This window comes from Nilaparvata lugens, chromosome X (assembly GCF_014356525.2).
Source record: "Nilaparvata lugens isolate BPH chromosome X, ASM1435652v1, whole genome shotgun sequence".
NCBI classification, from domain to species: Eukaryota; Metazoa; Arthropoda; class Insecta; order Hemiptera; family Delphacidae; genus Nilaparvata; species Nilaparvata lugens.
Window position 1 is genome coordinate 103,840,705 of NC_052518.1, and position 21,216 is coordinate 103,861,920.

Sequence of the window (21,216 nt, forward strand, 5' to 3'; positions counted from 1 at the left end):
CAATAGTACAATAGAACAGTACATGATTATAATTTTGAATAATAGAACATGCATAACATGGATCGATCCATGGATTAACAAGTTGATGAGACTACTGAAGTGTTACATAACATATTGCGAGTGGCTAGATTATTTGGAAAAAATGTAAGGAAATAATCTAGTTTTGGACTAGTGTTATAGTCTAATGATAACTAAACGTCATATAGCCCGGGGCTTGCCATGGGATGATACAATCAACACATATACACACAAAGCGTTGCGGTAGACTGCAAAAGGCCTTAAGCACTATCGAGTATTATCAATTGCCATGATGATGATGATAATGATGATGATGATGATGATGATGATGATGATGATGATGATGATGATGATAATAACAAGTTCAAAACCCGTCCGAAATATTATGAAAACTTTATATATTTATAAGAAGGTGTGAATACACTTTTCGTGTCCATTTTGTTGCCATTGTTAGTTGAGTGTTGTGCCTATTATTGTTTCAAGTGAAGGATATTTGGAGAATATTTATTTCAATGAAAGTGAGTAAAATAATATCTCATTAAGTTTTACGGCTACGCTATTTCATTGTTGGAAAAATTGTGAATGTAAGTTCTATGAATAGTGTTAATATATTCTATTAAGTATATGATTTTTATTTTGATTTGTCTATCTGTACTGTACTGGTCTGGGTTATGTTATAAAGAGCTGTATTAATTCTAAAATCATGTTAAAATATAGGTAAGGAATGTTTTGAAGATTTCTTTTTCTCATTAAGTTTTACGGCTACGCAATTTCATTTTTGGAAAAATTGTGAATGTACGTTCTATGAATAGTGTTAATATATTCTATGATTTTCATTTTTATTTGTCTATCTGTACTGTACTGGTCTGATTATATTATAAAGAGCTGTATTAATTCTAAAATCATGTTAAAATATAGGTAAGGAATGTTTTGAAGATTTCTTTTTCTAGCCACGACAATTATTTAACAACAAATTATTTATTTATTTTCTTGTAAAACTGTTGTTAATTGGTGAATAAGAATTGATTTGATTTCGAGTAGAGTTGGTTAAGAATTATTATAAAGTCTATCTAAGCAAGAATAAAACACCTACGCTCAATAAGTCTATTATCGATTTATGGATATTTCATATCAAGTTTTTATCACAAAAATAGCCTCACTTTAAACCGTGGATTGATATTTCTTATCGTGGAAATTCAAAATCCCAGTGTATTGTAAAATAATTTTCAGTGAATATTAAACATTTTCGGATCAGATTGTATTGTGACTGATTTTATGATAGTTATTGATTTTCAATTTCATCCAGTGGAGATTTATCAAGAATCAACACTAATAAATTAATTATTGTTCTAATCAATGGTGGAAGATTGTCCTGTATCAATGAAACATATTTTCCACATACAATAATTAAAATTGCTTAGAGTGGATTCTTAATAACCAGATCTCCCTAGACGTCAAATCTACAAACCTATAGAAACCAATCTGGAAATAAAATAAGATAAAATGCAGTATCTTGTTGTGATAAACAACTATATCTTTGATGAGCAACAATACTATTCAAAAAAACAGCTTTCAACAATACTATTTCTTGTGTATTCTAGCCGATGATTATTCTTATTGTAAAAAATTCTCTTGGGTGACAATAATCTTGCCCAAAAAAAGTGAATGAATTTAGAGAAAGTGTGCCTTTTATTATGTTTTCATTTAATTTATAAGACATCATTATCAAGTTCGAGATTTAATGAATTGATTGTAAATATGCTATGTTCATTTCGACAATTTATGAGAAATACATGTTGAACTGATTTGTTATTGTAAATAGTTCCCTCAGACGAATATGAGAGAGATTTATTGAAAGAGACCTCTATGTCTGATCGGGGAGGAACTAGTAAATATTAAATTCACCAGTACTTCTTTCCAACACGTTTATTCATCAAAAATAATTTTTTATTCCATAATCCAGTTCCTTCGTTCGTTTGTCAGGTGATTCTATATGACAATATTTGAATAATAATTCACTGTTTTAACAACTCTGTCACTGCAAAACGTCCTGTCTTGTGCATACTGGTCTCAGTCAAATTAGTAAGACTTGGTGGAAATTTAAAGTAGGAATGATTTTAGGTTGAGAAGTAACATTAAATATATTTTTGAAAAAAAGATAACTTTGAATTTAAAAAGTTGTCTCTTCTTTTTTGCTCACCTACATAAATTTAATTGAAACATACAGAAAAGAACATACAGTATAGTAAAAAGGTAGTAAAGGAATAGAACCTAAAACATTGAAATGAATCTATTGACAAAATAAGATTAGTTCTCTATAAATTTTCCCTCTTGTGTCCAATATTTGCCTTTACTATTGACTGATTCTTTCTATTGGGAGCTTGGTTAATGAATAATATTTTTGTGTATTAAAGAAAAACAAAAATGTGCTAGTAATATCAATATCATAAAGAAAGGAATTGGCTTATACATGTACGGTATTGACGATACACGATTGACGCATCTGACGATCTGATTAACTTGCAATTTTACCATAAGATTCTGGATTGACTGGGGATGAATAAAGGTTTATTCTCATTGCTATTAATCAATTAATTTTAATTTATTAATTAAAAAAAATCTATCCAAATTGTTATTCAGAGTTTATGTTACAATAAACGTCCAACCCAACAGAGCTTTCTCCAAGTGACTCCGTGGCGTGATTGGTAGCACACGCTGACGCTGCTCATGAATCAAAGGATGACGGTTCGAAGTCAATCACTATTTTTTTTGGCTGAGAATTTTCAACTCTGATGAAGATTAAACACATCATTTTGAAAAAATAATAAATAATTGTTCTTTTTTTATTTCCCTGGACATAGGGACAATAATTGCATTTTACAACACAAAAGTTTACCTAGAGGAAAGCGCGGGCTACCTGCTATAGTGTAGTCCACATTATAATGACAGTGTTGGATATGCAATGGTATTGCTATCCTTGTTTATCATTCAACAAAGCGGATAGCACTATCTCTTTCTCGCTTTGTTCTGTAGCCAGATCGTCTTTCAATAATGTAGAATTAATAATTATTTTAAAAAAAATTTAATCTCAATTATGAAATTATTGAAAAAATATCATTTATCGCTTAATAAAATATATTTCATTATTTTAAACGAGAATGAACAGTTAATATTACCGTACATCAATAAACCTGTATCAGCTATCTCTATAGAAGGCATCGACGAGACAGAGGATCGGCAACGTTGTTCTCATATCTTTCTCCACTACCGTGGACCTGTATATTACCAACGTGTATATACCAACCTGTATATACGTGTATAACCTGTATCATAGAGAAACAATAGCGTGAGTAGATATCCCATGGTATAGGGCGTTTATGTCGCAACTTTTACTGTTATCTCAAGCCGATTACTGTTGGTTATTGTCGAATTTTACTGTTTTGTTGGGGTGAGAGTGTATGAACGGCACAATATGAGAGACTACCAGTGTCACACAGCTTCACGAGAAAGAATTACATGAACTATCGGCTTGAGATAACAGTAAAAGTTGCGACATAAACACCCTATACCATGGGATATCTACTTATGCTATTGCTCTCTATGCCTGTATATACCAACGTGGACCTGACTATAGTATGTGATGGAACTTTCAAGTAGCCCTTTTGAAATAAATAAAACATATTTTAAGTATTCTACGACAATGTTTTTCACATGACTTTTACAGAATGCTCTACATCAATGGGGAGATAGCAACTCCGATAATAGCGGCCCTTGTAATGGTCTTTAGCTATTTACGCTTCGATGTGTTCCATTCATTTCACAACCCTGATCCTGCAATACTTGGAGAATATGACTTCGTGATTGTTGGAGGCGGATCTGCTGGTAAGTTACTCTAACCTTCCTGGTAATTTTGAATTGAAAAGGAAATTATTTTTCCATTCATGCACATCTAAATAGTAGCAGATACAAATAATAAAGTATATTTTAACGGTATCATGACAGTAATCAATCAAAATTCAAATCAATCAAAATTTTTTATTCACAATACAAACAGTTGAGGGTCCTGCCAAACCCAAAGGTTTTTCGGCGGGTGCCCAGTTACAGGAAAAAAATGAGTTACAAAAGATAAATAAACTTATACAAAATAAATATTACACTTCAAAGATTTTAAGTAAAAAATGAAAGAAAACTAGTACAAAATACAAAAATAAAATAAGAAATATACATCAGATTTTTATACAGAATTAATAAAAAAAGGGGAAAATGAAAATTTACTAGAAAGGAATGAAATAATAAGGAAAAGGGAAAAAAAATTCTACACAAGTACGGTAATAGAACATTTTTATCGTTGAGGCAGGCGGCAGTGACAATAAAAGGAAAATTTCAAAACTTCAGCCAGCAAAAATTGAATAATTCTAATAATGTAAGCATATGCTGTCATTTTTTTAACTTGACGTTTCTTAAATTATGTGTACGTTTGTAATATTATTAGTTTTATAAATTGATTGTGCTGTTATTATTGAGACACAACATTACATCCTTCTTAGAGTAATCACGAATATTTGGATGTAGTCTGTTAAATAAGTAGGGAATTACATAATGTAGGGATCTTCTACCATAAATATTATTGAATCTGGGTACTACATATATTGACGGAGATCTTGAATTGTAGGGTGAGGGAGGAGCAAGGAGTCTATAGTATAAATTTCCTTTGTGGAGTATTACAATTTTGAAAAGATAGAAATTAATGTTTGGGCGGTAAGGTATGATAGAATATTTGTAAGCTACGTGGGTTGTATGGATCAATATTATTAACATAAGGAGTTCTGGTAGTAATACATTTTATAGTAGTCACTATAATTTATTATTCACTTTCAGCAGATAAAAAGCCGTATTGGCTGTGAATTTTTTGTCATTTGAAGCTTAAATATTATATCGATTTTCGCACTATTTATTCTCACTGGATACTTAATCGGATTTGAAATCAATGTTTGTCTGGATATGCAGGACTCTGTATGTCTCTTAAAATTGTTCAGTTCATGCTATCAATACTACATTTTTTTCAATACCATGTGTCCCAGGAGGAGGTTTACACGTTTAATTTTATATTACGTGCCCATTCATGCACCGAACGTTTTTAAATTTTACACAATTTACAAAGTAGGATCTAAAAATATTCTGGGGAAATTTCAGCTTCGTAGAAGCAAAAATGGCGGCATATTGGAAATTTTAATAAATTGGTATAATTTTCAATATGCCGCCACTTTCTTTCTGCGAAGGTGTTAGGGAGCTGAAATTTCCCCAGAATTTTTCAAGAACCTTCTTTGTAAACTGTGTAAAATTTGAAAAAGTTCGGTGCATGAATGGGGACGTAATATAAAATCAAACGTGCAAACATCTTTTTGTTACATGGTGTATATATATTTTTTTTAATAGGTATCGTACTACAGAAATTTAAGGTCAACAGCATTAAGTGCTCTCTGCATCCTTTAAAGACGCTTTTTATCTTATTTACTCTATAGTATACCTTATAGTGTGAACGGCAGGAGATGCCTCTACCAAATTTGTAAGCAAGATGTGCCTACACCAAATATGTAAGGGGGAAAGAACTATGAATACAAGAAATGAACAGAATAACTAGAACTTTAACATATTAAAGTTAATATGTTAACATATTAAACATAATGAATCTTTAACATATTTACATTTGAACAAAACAAGATTAATTTGATTATAAAACAATATTTGATATGAATTAATGGGGAAAGCACTCGCTTGCTGCTAATGAGGATTCAATGTTTGTGGCTATGAAAATTTAAGAACAATGAATCAGTAGTCACCTACCTTTTTGAAATAGCTTCCCACTTTGGCATCCACTGGTATTTTGCGACTCAAGTATTTTTTAAAAAAAGAACAAATATTAACTGAACCAATGAATAGGCTCAGAACCCGTCTCCCTTAACAATACAATTATTTTTATACTGCCCGATCTGTGACAGAACAATTGTACTATTAAACGAACCGAAATCTAGCCTTTTTCACTGGATCAGCCGGACTTAACTTTCAGTCCTATCGAACGAGCTCACACACTTACACTCCAAAAGTTAAATTTTGGGTATTAAATATAACTCAGTCAATGCCAAACATGGACGCCATTTCAAGTACATATTTTTATCTGTCGCACAAGCGGCACGTTTGTTAGTAAAAACAAAAGAGAAGCTACATTAATTTTGACAACAAATGAAATAAACAATCCTTCTGTCGATGACAAAGATTGTTCAAAGACAAAAACACTGTTCATTAAACTTTTCCAATTTAAAACTCTAAAATCCTGATCAATATGAGATAAATATATGATTCATATATATGTCCCATATGACCAGGTGACAATAGTTATTCTATTGTTTATTATTTATTGTAAAAATCTTTAACTGTTATTGTTGCTATAATGCAGTTCATGGAACACATTCCCCACACACAGACTTGTTGTCTTTGTGGGAAATATTCACTTTGTATATTTTGTCTCTGGTGCTGTTTTTACTCATTTTGTGAATAAAAATTATTTGATTTGATTCATTTGATACTTAATTTGTATTTGTGTACCATTTATTCTTACTTGATACTCAATAGAATTATTTTCTCATAACTTATTATTGATCTAAATTCTTGAGTGTAATTTGAAAAAAATGGAATGTGATTACACTGCCAACACACATTTTTCCTTGTTGTTTTGTTAGTAGTAGTGACAAAAGTCACTGACACTGAGTGTAATTAATGTATCAAAACATCATCTATAACTGACATAATTGTATCAAAACAATGTTAATTAATTAATTTGCTCTGTTTAGAATGATTTTTTTTTAATTAAAAAAATTTGAAACATTTATATTATAACTGACATCATTCACCAAAAAAATGTAAATTTATTATTTTGCTCTGTTCTCAATAATTATTCAATTTATCGTATGACTTGATTTTGTTTATCGTGACTGTTTTTCACAGTAGCTACCTATTAATGGAGTGAATTAGGCTAAATTCAATAGCATCAGTACCTAGCAGTCATAAAACTGTTTAATGAAATTTGCAACTTTGAAACTATTAATCATAATACTGCTTTTTCATGGTGATATTGTTTTGCTTGATGCTTTTTATCATGCTTCTTTAGAACATAGATAAAGTAAACCAAAAGAGTTTTGAAATTTTAGTGTCTAAAAAAGTCAGAAATTATTATATGAAATTGAATAATTTCGAACCAGCGAGATGAATCTAAATCGAAAAATAGTTACATAATTAGGGATTTCCATCTCACTACATGAGAAGTGTAAATTTGAATAGACTAAACTATAATTAATGACAGTCACAATTCAGTATATATTATTGAATATCTAGTTTTTAGCCCTAAAAAGTTTTTAGCGTCCACGCACGCAATTACAAAACTTATAACCTCAACACCGTTGATTTAGTACAAGATTCACTCTACATATGTGAAGCCGTTAAAAAACGCACCACACGATTTGCCGGCCCAACGTGAGGCATTTAAATACAGCGCTTTACATGATTTAAATATCAATATGAGCTTTGGCCGCCTCCACTACAGCTCTCCACGATTCTCTCTGTATTGCACATAATTAGTCTTAGACTTATCTTCATTGCACACCCCAATAATTATAATGATATCTCAATAACCATTGGCTAAATAGTATTTAATTGGCACTAAAATGTTTCAAAAAGGTATACAATTATATTTGGAGATTAATGCAACCGGTTTCATATTTGACATATGCACTATTCAGTAAATCTCATTAAATATCCCAATAATACAAATTGAAATTTCATTTAATTATCTAGTATTATCATGAGGAGGTACTGCGTAGAGTAGGAGAGGAAAGGAATATTATGGCAGTGATAAGGAGACGAAAGCGGAACTGGCTGGGACACTTGCTGAGGCATGGCGGACTACTTGTGGAGACAATGGAAGGGACTGTGCAAGGAGGGAGGGTGCTGGGTCGAAAAAGAGTGAAGTTGGTGGATGATATCAGGGAGGAGGGAAAGTAGGTACTCCAAGATGAAGAGAATTGCACAGGACAGAGAGGAATGGAGAAGGAGCACCTAGGGCAGAACACCAGGAGGAGGATCTAGTATTAATTGTAAAAATATCAATAACCATTGACTAAATGATTTTTTAGCGTCACCAATATGTTATAAAATTGTCGTCTTATGTAAAATTTGGAAAAGCAGAAAAATTATTCAAGGCTACGCAGGGACTTTTACTGGTTGTTTTCCACATTCTTCAACAAAATCATTTAAAAATTCAATTCAATTCAATTCAATTTCTTTATTCCAATATAAAACACTGTACAAAATAAAATAGAATAATCATGGAATAATTATTTCCCCGCATAGACTGCTGCTGATCCGTGCGTGGGGAAAGAGTATCTAATATATATACAGATAACAATAGTGTAAACACTACAATCAATAACTCAAGCTTGTATAAGAAATAACATATTATATTAAATCAAGTTCAGCCTATAAAAAATATGTTAAATAGTCAGACTGTATCAACGGAGATTTACATAGCACAAGTACCCGACTCAGAATACTTCATCTTTTGGTGAGCTATCTGAACTAACGATTTACAACATCAAATAGAAGGTATAATCTAAAAGCAGAAGATAAATAATAATTATAATAAATAAAAGAAACTCAGGTGAGGCATGAAGGGCTTGAAACACAAAATCACAATCCAGTGAGGTTTGTGGATGATATGTGCCAATTGCTTCGTGTCACCTATATATGGCGATTCCAGCAGCGCCGCGGCGGCCACCCGGCCGATTGAGCGGAGCCAAAAACCTACTCTCTTTTTGTAGGCGGCAGCACCAAGTTCTTCTGCATCTATGATTGTTTGTTTCGATAAATCAAATGGGAAAGTAGAAAGGGGTTAATTGTTGTAGAATTAAAACTGAAATTAAGGAAAAACTTGTAAAATGAGTAATAAATAAATTATTATTAAACGAAAATCCAAATTAAATGCTGTATATCACCCCGAAGACTTCTGCTACTGCGAATATTGACAACAGGGTAAACAGGTAGATGGAAATACTAAATGAATAATATTTTTATAAATTTACTTTCAGGACTTGTTCTAGCAAATCGTTTGACTGAGATAGCAGAATTTTCAGTTCTTTTACTGGAAGCTGGAGGAGAAGAGACAGATATATCGGATGTGCCAATAATAGCTGCTTACCTACAGTTGAGTTACTTGGATTGGAAATACAAAACACAAAGTCAAGGAACAGCTTGTCTAGGTAATTCTTATTTTACTTAGAAAAATAAAAATACAATTTTATTCTTATGTATAAAATTACTTGATTCTTCCAATAAATTAGTGGCCAAAGTAACATACTCTTAGCAGGTTACCACCCACTATAGCAATAAGCAGATCAAGTACTCGAGATACGTTCCCTTTTTAAACAGTGATTCCAAGACAATGAGGTTTGCACTCTTCCCGCCAATATTTTTTTAATTAATAAAGTGAGGTCCACGTTATAATGGCATTGGTGTTGCTATCCTTGCTTATCATTTGAAAAAACATATAGCGCTATCCTTTTCTAGATCCGCAAAGTTGCCAGATCGCTTTGTAGAGATATAATTAATCAGCAAAATATTCAATCTCAATTATAGACATGCGGATCATTGGAAAATTTATTTTCTTAACGAATAAAGTATGATTGATTATTTTAAACAAGAATGAGCAGTTAATACTACATCAGATATACCTGTATCCTCTATAGAAGGCAGTGACAAGGCAGAGAATCGGCAAAGCTGTCCTCCTATCTATCTCCACTGTCATACTATAATTATAACATCAGATATACCTGTATCCTCTATAGAAGGCAGTGACAAGGCAGAGAATCGGCAAAGCTGTCCTACCTATCTCCACTGTCATACTATTATAACGTGGACTTCACTATGGGGTAGAAGTGCAAAGAAAGTAGGACAATTTTTTTGGGCTCAGGGGGCCTTAAACTTACAGAAATCATGAAATTTGGATAACTTAATGGTTTTGTGAAATAAATTTCCTCAACTACACAGCAACAGGGCAAGGTAAGTAAAAAAGTAACCGATATTGTTTATGGTTTGATTCACCAACTCAAGTTAGCCTTTATAACAGAGACTATCCTTCTTGCATCATAACTGCATTTAATTGAAATGATTACATAGACTACATATTATATGTAGGGTGAAACCTATCTCAGAATGGTCAAGGGAGAACAATACGTCTCCTTGAACACCGGTGGAATGGAAAACAATAACTGTCAACCCATGTCAATAGTCATAATAGGCCAGCTTCTGCCCCCATTGAAATAGTTCTAGTGACATAAGAAATATTATCAATACACTAATACACTTATAGATCATAATGTATTATTTCACTACTCAATGTTTTCCCTCTATTGTTATAGCAGATTCTAGGTGGGGGGTGAAATTTTGATTTTGTGAGACTTGACAATGAAATTTGAATTTGGAACATCTGGTACACAATTTTTGACTTTGTAGCTTAATGAAGACTAGTTGTGAGATTTTGAGGATCTAGAGCAGTGGTCGCCAAACAGTCGATCGCGAGCTACCGGTAGCTCGTGGGGTAGTTTTTGGTAGCTCACAGATATACTTGGGTTGTCAACCATGCATTGAGAAACATGGCTACAAAATTTTGCATTTCTCACAGATATAACTGAGAAGTTGAATGATTTAAATTTGTAGCTTCAAGGGAAAGATAAGGACATCGGTGGAATGATTTGAACTGTAAAATCGTTTTCCAAGGAGCTTGAGATGTGGGGAAAAAATGTCGTCCAGTTTGAATATAAACACTTTTCCAGCCTGAAGAAAATGAATGACGAGAAAAATCCTCCACAGCACCTAAGCAATAACCAAGAATACGTTACAATTCAGACTTGAGGCAAGAGTTTGATCAACGATTTCAAGATTTTAAAACATTTTGGTGGAGATCAGGCTCCAGTTGAAATGGAATTTGTGGATTTTTAAAATGATCTTGTCTCTCAGATCACTTTCCACAACTGGGAATATTTGGCCTCAAGTCCCCAAAGAAAAATATCCAATTATTATTCAAGTTGCATTGAGGTTGAAAGCTATGCTCTTGCTCAGCTCTACCTACTTGTGTGAATCATCTTTTTCAAGTATGAAATTCATAAAAAATCGATATAGGAACATTTTTTGGACAACTGCATCAGAATGGCCGCTACAACGTTCACTCCAAACATAAAGAAAATACTTGATGACCAAAAAGAGTTCCACTGCTCTCATTGAAATGTACATTTCAACTTTTGTTATACTTTTTGCTATGAGATAAGCAGATTTCAACACTAGAAATGTATCTTTATAGGCAATAAAAGATACTTTCTTTATTCTAATATTGCTTGGTAGCTCACTAGAAGATTTATAAATACTGTTCTAGCTCACAGGCTCATAAGTTTGGCGACCACTGATCTAGAGGATACAGAATAAAACGCATTTGATAAGTAGTTTTCCTTTATTTTACATTTTATCCGTCCTAATCACTTTTTACCATTCATATGGCTAGAATATTAAACAACAACCTGAAACAGGGTATCTTCCCAGACGGTTTTAAAATAGCTAGAGTCTTTCCACTTTCAAAAATGGCGACAAATCTCAGAAAAATAACAGCTATAGACCCATTTTCATTTCAAGCATCTTTTCAAAACATAGAAGCCATAATTCATTCTAATTACGAATAATTTATTATCAAATAAAGATCCCGTAATATGCACTTAGTGTGAATATACCATTACTAGAATATTGCCTTAACCAGGCGGTAAAAAATCGGCCATCCAAAAATCGGTGTGTGTGCAAGTAGTCGTTAAAATTTTTCTACCGATAAAAAATCGGCCGGTAAAAAACTGGCTGTCCAAAATCGGTGTGTGCAAGTAGCCCTATCTGTGTAGCCGTGAAACCCCGGCTGGATCATCCAGGAATACGATCAGCAGGCTCGCTTAGCTTGCCTGCATTTTTCGTGTGAGCTTCCTTCCTTCCGTCAAAAAGATTTTCAGGCTTGATTCAATCACCAGTTTTATTTGAAACCAGTTTTATCACAAGGTTGCAAAAATCTCTATTTTTACGGTATCAGAATTGATGGATATTCAGTTATTTCTTGATTAGAGATTTAGTTGAAATAAAATGAGAATTATTGTATTTTAGTCCATTAGTTCTTTGAAATCTGAATCAGGAATGCTGTGAACAACTTAACAAACATCCATGTCTATGTCTATCACTCTTAAGTATGAATCTAATATTGATAAATGTAGAAAAATGCATTGAAAACATGAGAAAAGAAACACTCTAATTTAGCACCACCATCACTTGAGCTGAACCTGTGTACACATTAGTGTTTACACTTTCAAGTTCATTTGTTCCTAAAATCCCTGGAAAAACTTGAACCAAAAAGATATATTACATGGACCTGTGTACCAAATTTGAACAATTTGTGTCTATAAGATAAATTTGGAGCATATCTTCGATGAAGTCTCTCATCATAAGATATTTAGACCCTATAGCTGAACCTCAGTAATTTAAACGTTTTCTGTCAAATTGGTATTTTAAAAGCTTCTAGACCGTTGCTGAACTTAATGGAAAGTACGAAATTCAAAAAATTAAAAAATAATAATTTTTTTGCAGGTATGAAGAATGGACGTTGCAATTGGCCAAGAGGGAAGGTTCTGGGAGGTTCAAGTGTTCTCAACTATATGTTATACGTTCGGGGCAACAAGAAAGACTACGATCTGTGGGAAAGTTTGGGAAATCCGGGTTGGGGATCAAAAGACGCTCTCCATTATTTCAAAAAATCAGAGGACAACCAGAATCCTTACTTGGTACGTACGCCGTATCACTCTTCAGGAGGATATCTGTCTGTTTCCGAAGCTCACTGGCAGAGCCCTCTAGTGCTGTCCTTTCTAGAAGCGGGCCAAGAACTAGGTTACGATTCGCGAGATATCAATGGTGAATTCCAGACAGGGTTCATGATAGCCCAGGGCACTGTTAGGAAAGGATCAAGAGGAAGTACTAGTAAAAGCTTCCTTGATCCTGTAAGAAAGCGTAAAAACTTACACATTTCAAAGTTTTCACATGTCACAAAAATATTGATAGATCCAGCAACAAAGATAGCTTACGGGGTGGAGTTTGTTAAGAACAAAGTGACACATGTGGTAAAAGTGAGGAAAGAAGTGATTTTGTCAGCGGGAGCAATCAATTCTCCACAGTTATTGATGCTGTCAGGTATTGGACCTAGAGATCATCTCCAATCATTGGGCATAAAGGTCATACAAGATTTGAATGTCGGCAAAAATCTTCAAGACCATGTCGGCTTGGGAGGATTTACATTTCTAGTCAACCAACCAATCAGTTTACTGCAGGAACGTTATGAGAATATGCCAGTGATATTGAAATATGCAAAGGAAGGTTCAGGTCCACTAACAAATTTGGGTGGCGTGGAGGGTTTAGCATTTGTCAACACCAAATATGCAAACGCGTCAGATGATTTTCCTGATATAGAATTCCATTTCTGTTCGGGGTCCACGAATTCAGACAACGGCCAATTATCGAAAGCACATGGTATCACGGAAGAGTTTTACAGTACTGTCTACAAACCTATCAGAGGGCAAGACGTTTGGTCGGCAATCCCTGTTCTTTTGAGACCTAGAAGTAAGGGCCTTATCCGGCTTGAAAGCAGCAATCCTTTCTCAGAGCCCTTGATCTACCCCAACTACTTTACAGATAATTTTGACGTGAAAACATTAGTTGAAGGAGTGAAGATCGTTGTTGCTATGAGCCAAACTAAAGCATTCAAAAAGTTTGGAAGTGTTCTGCACAATATAGAGTTTCCAGGTTGTACGAACATACCGAAATACACGGACGACTATTGGGAGTGTATGATTAGACAGTATTCAGTTACAATTTACCATCCTTGTTGCACTGCCAAGATGGGACCTCACTATGATTCTGAAGCAGTCGTAGATGCTGAACTCAAAGTTTATGGCATCAAAGGACTTCGTGTAATAGATGCATCGATCATGCCTAATTTGGTGAGCGGTAATACAAACGCACCAGTTATAATGATAGCTGAGAAAGGTGCTGACCTCATAAAGCAATACTGGGGAAAAGGATTGGGATGAATTATTACTAAAGAGCTTGTTTTCAACAGCATATCAGTTCCTGTTAGGCTACTAGCTGCACAAAACATAGATTGCTTTAAATTATTGGTATATGCGATGTAGAACGTGTTGGTAAAACCACGTTTAGTAAAACTTCAGATTTTGTACAGTCACAGTTTGCTACATTTATTCACAGTTCAATCTACCTGTACACTTGTAATATAATAATAATTATCGTCCTATTTGTAAATTGAACTGTTTTGCCAAAGTATTTGAAATCATTCTCTACAATAGATTAGACAATTACATATATTTAGTCATGTTTGGAATAGAACTAGTGAGTTTCAACATGGATTTGTTCAAAGAAGTATTATTATAATGAATAATTGTGATTATTTTCCTATGGAAGCGATTTTTTGGAGAACTCCTGTATGCTTCCATGTTTTCATAAATGAATAAATAAATTGACAGTATGTCGGTGTGAAAAAAAATTCTGTAATATTGCTTTATTCCAATCTATTTCTATATAGACGACTGACAACAGAGTGTACTTGAATACATGCACTTGAAAATACAATTAAGATTATATGTTCAAAAATATCAATTAGAACTGGATTTATAGCAGTTTGGGGTTCTCAATTCAAGTACTGAATTGAAATTTCAAATGAGAAACATTCCTTAACCACCAAAATAAAGTTAATTGAGAATAAAATAATAAATTGATAAAAATTGGAAATAAAAACATTATTTAAAATGGATAGAATAAGAGTAGGACTATGACTTATTACTATAAGGGCCGTTTGCACAGTAACAGTTTAAACTAAATTTCATTTAAACTAGATTAAATCCGTATCAAGTCTCGTTTGTTATAATGTGATACATTTTGAGTTTAAGCCACCAGCTGATTAAATTCAGTTTAAGCGTTGACTGTGCAAACGGCTCTAAGAGTGTTACCATCTTTCCTACCTCAAAAATATAATTAGATTATATATGTTCAAAAATACCAATTAGAACTGGATTTATAGCAGTTTGGGGTACTCAAATTTCCGCTCATTTCTTGTAATCCCGGAATTTCTATGGATAATCATTGCCTACGATTATATTAAGAATGTCGACTTTTTGTACAAATTTTACTATAAAAATTTAAATAAGATGTGAAAACTTGATTGAAGCTTATGTCCAAGTGATTGCTTAAAAAATTGTACAGTTCTTCTTGAATTTAAATCGTACAAATGTGAAATCCGAATTTGTAAGTGAAACATGAATTTTTATTGAAATATAGCAATAATGAAGAAGTTTCATTATTTGAATACTTAGTAATTATTTAAAATATCCAATGAAAGTTATTTAAATAGAACTAAGCTACTTCTGCTTCTGCAAATAGTGACCAAAGAACTAAATAGCAGAAGGAAATTTGAAGAATGACAGTTTCAAAAAATTGTGCCCTGTGAGCAAATCTTTTGGGAGTTTTCAACCCTCCGCTCCACTGGCAACGGAGAGGTACCAGGTTCAATTCCCGGTTTGGGCAATTTTTGGACAGTTTCATTCTTCAAATTTCCTTCTGCTATTTAGTTCTTCCGTCAATATTTGCAGTATATCAGAGTTCTATTTATATAGATTTCATTAGATATTTGAAATAATTATTATATAGTAGCCTAATTATATTCAAGCAGTTAACTGCAATTTCTAATAAAAAATATTTCATATTTATTTGTTTATTGGATAGAGTAAACAATACAGTAGTCGGAAAAGAAAAAACAGGCTATTGCCCAAAACTTCTTCAATTTCCTAATTTTGTCTTTAATTGTCAAAATATTATAGGTTATGCACTATATGTTATATTTTATATTTATATTATATGTTATGTTATATTTCAATTTATATACTAAATCATCAATCAGAATAAAACAAACAATTTTGAATTTATTTGAATAGTATTCTAGAAGTTGCTTGAAGGTACTTTTTTGAGTAAGTAAGTATTGAATATGACCGTTGTGTTCAGTATTACAATGTAATAAATTAGGCTATACGTGACAATTGACAGCTTGCGAATTTTATTAATACTGTATAAGGTTGTTTCATAACAGGTTATGAAACAAGTTATACAAAATTTTTCATAATGTTGGGTAACGTTACCTGTTACCTGTAACTGATGGAAAACATCAACAATGACACTAAGTAATTATGAAATTACCCTCCGGATTTGTTTTGAAACAAGTTCTGTGAGCTAGGAATTTGCTTGTTAGGATATTCTGTGTAGCCTGCATATTTAGCATTTTCAATATTATTTCAATGGAAGTATTGTTATGAAATGACATGATCCACATAACCTTTAGACTGTGTATTCCAAATTAAGGTTTGAAGCAGTTTTGGGTAAATGCATGTTGTTTTTACCTGAATTGTATTTGCAAATGAATAAATAAATAAATATATTTTTTGTTGGTCGTGATGCCCACATGAGCTCCGGGCTTGTGCATGGGTAATGAGGCGGATGAATCTCCCAGATTTGGTTGATATTCGGGCTATGGGTAGAGGTTGACCTAACAAGTGTCGTGCTATATAATATGAGACGTTTTGCTACAATGCAGAGTGAGTTATTCACTGAAAACATACAATCTTACCTCCACCATAGAGAAACAATAGCTTGAGTAAATATCCCATATTGGTATAGGGCGTTTATGTCGCAACTTTTACTGTTATCTCAAGCCAATAGTCCACGTACTTCTTTCCCAAAAAGGTGTGTGTCACTGGAAGTCTTTCATATTGTGCCGTTCATACATTCTCACCCCAACAAAACAGTAAAAATCTACAATAATCGACTTGAGATAACAGTAAAAGTTGCGACATGAACACCCTATACCATGGGATATCTACTTACGCTATTGTTTCTCTATGCCTCCACTATCAGATCAGAAAAATAATTCATCTTCAAATGCTTATAACTTCTTCTATTTGAGCGGCCACAGACAGTAGCGAAAAGCCCTTTTTGTTTTGTAAATTATTTTCAATTTCATAAAGAGTCGAGGTTTGAATCTTTTGTTTTGTTAGTTTAAAGTGATATCGTATTTTTCTAACAGTAAAATAAATTGTATAGTTTTCTTCTTTCAAAAGTTTCCATAAATTACACCTACCATTTTATTTAGTTTTTCTCCCTCCTTTATACAGAATGAGTCATATGTAGAAAGATGACATAAATTAAAATGTTCTATGATATTTTTATTCAAAATGACGGCTGTTTGAAGTTTGAGTTTTGAAGAAATGATTGATAAATTGTAATCAGCCGCAATTTTTGACAAAAGTATCATAGAACATTATTATTGATGTCATCTTTCTTGTTTTAGATTAGCCTTTGAAATGATGTGTCACACAATGGGTGTTTACGTTCAAAATATTTGAGTTACAACCCCTCATTTCTTTAAAAACTAAAACTTCAATCAGCCGCCATTTTGGAAAAAGTATCATAGAACATTTTTGTCGATGCCATCTTTCTTGTTTAAAAAAAGGCCTTTAAAATGATGTACCACGAAATGGTTGTTCACATAAAAAATATTCGAGTTACAACCCCTAAGTCACCCCCTTATGAGGGGTTGAAATTCAGTTGTACATCAAAAGGTAGAGTATTTGACCAATAACTTATCCTGAAAGTTACAGTATTATATCTACAACAGTCTCCAATTTATTGAAGGGTTCCCATACATATGACTCACTCTGTATATTACAAAATCATGAATAAGTAATTAAACGAGCATCAGGGAGTTTCTATTTTTGACTTGAGGCAAAAGTCATTGTATGTTTGTATGTTCTACAATAGCTTTCGAATGCTTTGATTAATCAGCTTCAAATTGCATGAGAAAGGATTGTAGTAATTCATCAATGTGAATCACAAATCAGTAGTCAGCTGCATTATTAATTGCATTCAATAATGCATGCAATTAATAACTCAATGCTGCTTGAACTTTTTTTTACTAGTTACTCTTCCTTTCCTTTCAAGTGCTTTCCATTTGCTTCCCACTAAAATACCTTTCAATGGTACAGCTGACAGAATATTAGTGGCATTTTGAGCGAGTTCTTTAGTGCTCACTAGTAATAACATCTTGATTAAGTTGACGAACATTCATAAGTAATATTATCGAAGTAAATTGTGTAAACATTCTCTCAAAATACAGGTAGGTTACTTTTGAAACACAACAGAATAAAGTACAGTATGGCAAATAAATTGTTTATTTTCAACACATTTTGCTAATAAGTTTAAAAGTGAAGGTAAAGCTATGAAACGTACAGCTGGCAAATGGAAAAATATATAATGATTTGTGTAGTAGAACTTAATTCAAGTGTAATTAACAAATATAAAAACATAAAAATCAATGATATATACCGGTAATGAATTTCCAAAATTCAGAGTTTGAAACTAAAAAACAAACGCTTTGCAACACTGATATGCTTTCTTATCACAATATAAAATGATAAATTTCATTGGTAATAGAACCCATCTTGGAAGTGATCTATAGTAATCATAGTATTGTACCATTGACTAAAATATGAATGTGAAATATTAATTATTTTACAAACATTATTTCGTCCCCGTTCTGGCAAAACTCACTAACTACAAAAATGTTCATTTTCAGTAATGTATTTCGATAGGCTTAAAAAATGTAGTTCTTTGAGTAGGCAGAACTCACCAAGTCATATCTTTTATTACTATTTCTATTTTTCCACTTTATTAGATCTCACTAAGTTGCTAGACACATTTTTCTTGTCTGGCAAAATTCACCAAAGTCCTTTAGTTTTCAAGGTATCACCTAGCAATTTTCACTAACCATCTTTAATGAGTTTTCATCCTCATGAATACAGAGCTTCATCAAGCACTATACATAAATTCACTATTTATCACTTCACTAAACATATTTCGTGAGTTTTGCTTCCCACAAACTAATTATTAATGGATAGTGATAACATTATTTAGGAAATGGTGAGCAATATTTGCTGTTTGGCAGTCAGGCAAAACTCATTAAGTGTTATGTGCTTATAACTCAAAACTGTAGTTTTTGACTTGGTGAGTTTTGCCAGTACGGGTACGATTTATTAGAAACACCAAATATTGATTATTCATTAGAAACATCAAACATTGAAAAAATATCGATTACATCATTAAAAGAGCTAAGAATTTGAATCATCATAGAATGAGGAATCGTAGAAACGAATACCAATAATTGGTCAATGGATATGCCAAAAATAGAATGGAATAGACATTTAAAACTATTACATTATATCCCTTATTTACAAAAATAAGAATAACATTCAGATACATTTTAAAAACTGTAAATATTCAACTCTAGACGAACAAGATGAAGTAAGTAACTACTGTATATACAATTTCTATTCAATAAAATAACATTCAAGTACATATCAATAATATTATTCAATAAAGAAGGAAGACAATCATTTCCAACATCTAACAATCCTTACTAGATTAAATTTTACAGAAAAAAACTGAAAGTACAGTACTTGATAGTCTTATCAATAAAGATTAGTCAATAAACGTTCAAATTGTATAATAGAATTATCACAGATCTATAAGAACAGCTGGTAAACTTTGAGGGTGGATTACTTTTCAAGATAACAAGATACAGTATTTTTATTTATCAGTTTTTTGTTTGTTGATGCCCACATGATACACAAGTAGGCTATACACTATTATTATATAGGTAGGAGATGATTGTGATGACCTAAAGTTATAAATGGGTTCTGAACCACAAGAACTCAATTTTTTACAAAAAGAACAATTTGAAATCATTGTGAGAGAAAATAATGTTCCCTTGAGCTATTTCTCTAATGTATTCAGATAATATTACAAAGTCCGAAATGAGGTTAACTCAAAGAACCAAGTCTCCATAAACTTTTCTTATAGAATGCTTTTCTAGCTAAAAATTTGTTATTTTGAAAATTTATATGATACAAGACGATAGGACTGAGTTTATATGCTGTTTATAAGTTTCAGCATAACCACCTCTAACACAAGGCCCTGGCCTACAATATTGCAACATCGCAGTGTAGGCCTGGAATGTAATACATGATTGGTGAAAAATATCAGCTGGAGTTTTTTTTTAAAACTTTTTCACCAATCATGTTATAGATTCTAGGCCTACGCTGCGACATTGCAATATTGAAGGCCAGGGCCTTGTATTAGAGCTGGCTATGGTTTGAGGCATCAATATGTACTCAAGATAATATTCATTACCAGTATTATGAATCACTATAAGAATTAACAAGATGATTAGTGTTTCAGTTTGAGAATCTCACTGATCTGTTATTTAAACTGAGATTAATAGAAATTCTGTATTCTGGTTCAAGCAGTGACCATAATATTTGTGGATCGGTTAACAAGCTATTTTAATGCCAACTCATGAGACTATTACCGCATTTATTGAATAAAACTCTTCATGTTTCCCAAGGTGTGACATCCTTTAGTTATCAAGGGCAAGTCTGATACATGTACCATAGATTAAATAAATAATAATAATAAAAAAGTAAGTACCTATTTACTTTCTTTATGCATGTAAGTAAGTAAATGGTTAGGTTAGGTTAGGTTAGATATCTGGTTAGGCTAGAGTTAGGTTGGGTTAGGAGGAAAAATTAAAGCATATGTTAGGTTAGGTTAGATATCTGGTTAAGTTAGAGTTCGGTTGGATTAGGAGGAAAAATTAAAGCATATGTTAGGTTAGGTTAGATATCTGGTTAAGTTAGAGTTCGGTTGGATTAGGAGGAAAACTTAAAGCATATAACTAAAAGTTACAGTAGGAATTCACAAGGAATACACAAGGATTACAGTAGCATTGTACATCAAGAATTCACATTTTCGAGCACTCATCAATTGCCTTATCCTAGAAAACAGGTGTTCAACAAATAACTGAGTAAATCACTTCATTCAACAATTGATCCCAACTATAAATATACTGTAGTATGAAGTTAAGTTTGAGGAGAAAAAAATCATGAAAAGTAATAATTTACAATT

The 21,216-nt window shown here is 32.5% G+C and overlaps 1 protein-coding gene across 2 annotated transcripts; it reads left to right on the forward strand.

Annotated features, from left to right (window-relative positions):
• Positions 1-431: 431 nt before the first annotated feature.
• On the forward strand, positions 432-14,695 carry LOC111050905 (glucose dehydrogenase [FAD, quinone]-like). 2 transcript variants are annotated; one of them, XM_039442916.1, is made up of 4 exons: positions 432-536; positions 3,743-3,900; positions 9,156-9,326; positions 12,733-14,695. In XM_039442916.1, the coding sequence occupies exons 2-4, from the start codon at positions 3,744-3,746 to the stop codon at positions 14,223-14,225; spliced, it is 1,821 nt and encodes a 606-aa protein (XP_039298850.1). In that variant the 5' UTR covers positions 432-536; position 3,743; the 3' UTR covers positions 14,226-14,695. The 2 variants fall into 2 exon arrangements, with proteins under 2 accessions (XP_039298850.1, XP_039298849.1); XM_039442915.1 differs by having other exon boundaries at positions 446-602.
• The last annotated feature ends 6,521 nt before the right edge of the window (positions 14,696-21,216 follow it).

Bases quoted from the DNA above. Each gene is read 5' to 3' on its own strand.
- LOC111050905 (XM_039442916.1), top strand. From the start codon at position 3,744: ATGCTCTACATCAATGGGGAGATAGCAACTCCGATAATAGCGGCCCTT. The intron at 3,901-9,155 runs GTAAGTTACTCT...ATTTACTTTCAG, and splicing joins TGTTGGAGGCGGATCTGCTG to GACTTGTTCTAGCAAATCGT. The intron at 9,327-12,732 runs GTAATTCTTATT...ATTTTTTTGCAG, and splicing joins TCAAGGAACAGCTTGTCTAG to GTATGAAGAATGGACGTTGC.